We start from the raw sequence: 2248 nt of genomic DNA, 5'->3' as shown, positions 1-2248 counted from the left end.
AAAACTAGAAAGCAATCAGACCGTATCGCGCGATAAAAAATTCCAAGAGACCACAACCTGTTTCGCATTGTACATCACAGATTTTGTTCGTTTCACATTTAGAAAAAAAAAAAAACGAATACTTTGGCCATTAAAACATATCTGCACGTATTCGTTCATGAAATATTCGCGACCGCACATGTTCTTTACATATCTCTTTTTTTCCTACAAGAGGCTCAGTAGAAGTAAAAGAACAAAGCGATCCTTTGATTATCAGAATAATTTCGGAAGTCATGTTTTTTCTGAGTAAATTGTATTATTCAACTCTAGGTTATTTATTTAATTTATATTAATCATCATATAATTCAATATCATAAGCAATACGGTCCAAATATTCCCTGTTTCCTATCGATTGCTTTTATCGTGTATTCTCTTTGTTTTTCACCCTTTCTCTTTCATCAGTTTACACATGTATATATAGATATATATATTTTTTCGATATAATATATATATTCATTTATTCGTACGCCTATATGCCTATATATGTACAAAACGCTAAATGACTCTGGATATGACTAAGTGATTTTTTTTTCTTTTTAACGCTCGCACGCGGAGAACGAGTTTCGCCTTCAACTTATATCATTATACTCTTTCGTCTTTTTTTTCAGTAGTTTCTTGTCTCATCACCTAAAAGTTAAGTGTATTTCTATTACGAAATTACAAATGCGTAAAGCGTATTGCATTGCCTTCCCCCAAACAGCACGCCTTCCTGATTTTTGCGCTCTTCTCTCTCTTTCTTTCCTTATTTCTCTTTTTTTTACGGGCGACACACGCAGATTCAGACACAAATGGATCTCTCTCGCTCAGTGGTCCTCAACCTTTTACATTTTCTTCGCATTATCTCGAGAACGTTTTTAATCGTGCTTAAATTTTTTTTGTTTATTCTCATCCATTTTTCTGGTTAATATTTCGAACAATGGTTTTGCGATTAAAACGGACATTTGTTTAATCAATCGATCGTTCTTCGATTGAAAATTAATCAGAAAAAAATGATGAACCAACTCTTCTTCGACTTGCCGATTTGCAGTTTGTTAATCTGACAAAGTTGAAGCAATTGTGGAAAATAAACTTTTAAAATACGATTAAAGCGTGAATATATATATCACCGATAAACAATGAACGTATACGCCCAATAAATATATAATATATAAGATATAACCAGACGTAACTATGGAAAAAATTAAAAACTTCGTCGTTTTAGTTGATCTAAAATATATTGGATTGGGGAAAAAGTCTCTTTTTATAAGTTATCTCGGTTTTTTTTTTACCGAGAAATCACAGAAGTTTTACACCGATAGAATAATGACTCTACCCGAAAAATGGCAAAAAGTCATCGATCAAAACGGCACATATTTAGTTTAATAAAAGATATGTAAACAATTAAAAAATATGTTTCAATTATGCTATATGTAAAAGGATTTTTTCCCTAATCCAATAGTATAGTACATATGTAATCTTCAAAATAAATCCAAGAATGTAAACATTCTCTCTTGCATAGATACGTCCTGTCAATTTTATATCGAAATAAACCTTGTATTCATGATTCAAAATGTGCGTTCTACGCATATTCCCGGTTTACAATTTGCGTCATAATTTTTAAACGCAATTATCGATTTATCAAGTTCAGTCTCGAGATTCTTCGAATGAAGTTTTTTGCTCCGAATAACGATCAGCTGGTTCCGTGTTACATTTCGCTTCCAGAATATCCTGTCGTTCTTCCACAACTCTCCTCCGCTTCTTCTCCGGTTGTTCGTCATCATCATCGTCGTTATCCTCTTTCATTTCTTCCTCGCTGGAAGGTAACTTTTCCTCGGCTATCAGACTCACCGATGTGTCGGCCCCTACGGAGTGTCCCCCTACTGCGGTTTTCAAAAATGTACATCCCTGACGTCTGTTGGCGTGCCCGCCTTCTCGTGTTCCAGTATTTTCTCCTGACTCGTGTTGTTCTGGTCCCCCAGCGGCCTCTGCGATACGCTCGGGACTCCGGTGCTCATTGTCTGGTGCCCGCTTCCGTTTCCGGGGACTTCGGTGCTCACGTGAGCGGCCTGCGAGATCATCTCTTCGATTTGCTCTAGGCAGCCTTGCAAATAATCCTGAAACAAGGAAACAATTTCATATTGTAATCACTCATTCTATTATTGACAAAGTTCTAATTATTCTAAGAATTATATAATATGCTTATTTCTTATTTTAAACATCTTGTATGTTT

General features: G+C 35.2%; 1 protein-coding gene across 1 annotated transcript in view; it reads right to left on the bottom strand.

Annotated features, from left to right (window-relative positions):
• Positions 1-1490: 1490 nt before the first annotated feature.
• LOC108750356 (G1/S-specific cyclin-D2) overlaps positions 1491-2248 on the bottom strand; it is a 49982-nt gene continuing 49224 nt past the window's right edge. The window contains exon 5 of the mRNA XM_018489758.1: positions 1491-2132. Within this exon, the coding sequence (XP_018345260.1) occupies positions 1908-2132 (225 nt within the window). The 3' untranslated portion in view covers positions 1491-1907. The remainder of the gene's footprint in view (positions 2133-2248) is intronic.

The sequence above is a fragment of the Trachymyrmex septentrionalis genome, unplaced genomic scaffold (assembly GCF_001594115.1).
Source record: "Trachymyrmex septentrionalis isolate Tsep2-gDNA-1 unplaced genomic scaffold, Tsep1.0 scaffold36, whole genome shotgun sequence".
Taxonomy (NCBI): Eukaryota; Metazoa; Arthropoda; class Insecta; order Hymenoptera; family Formicidae; genus Trachymyrmex; species Trachymyrmex septentrionalis.
The sequence above is the reverse complement of the archived record's forward strand: the minus strand, read 5'-3'. Positions and strand labels throughout refer to the sequence as shown.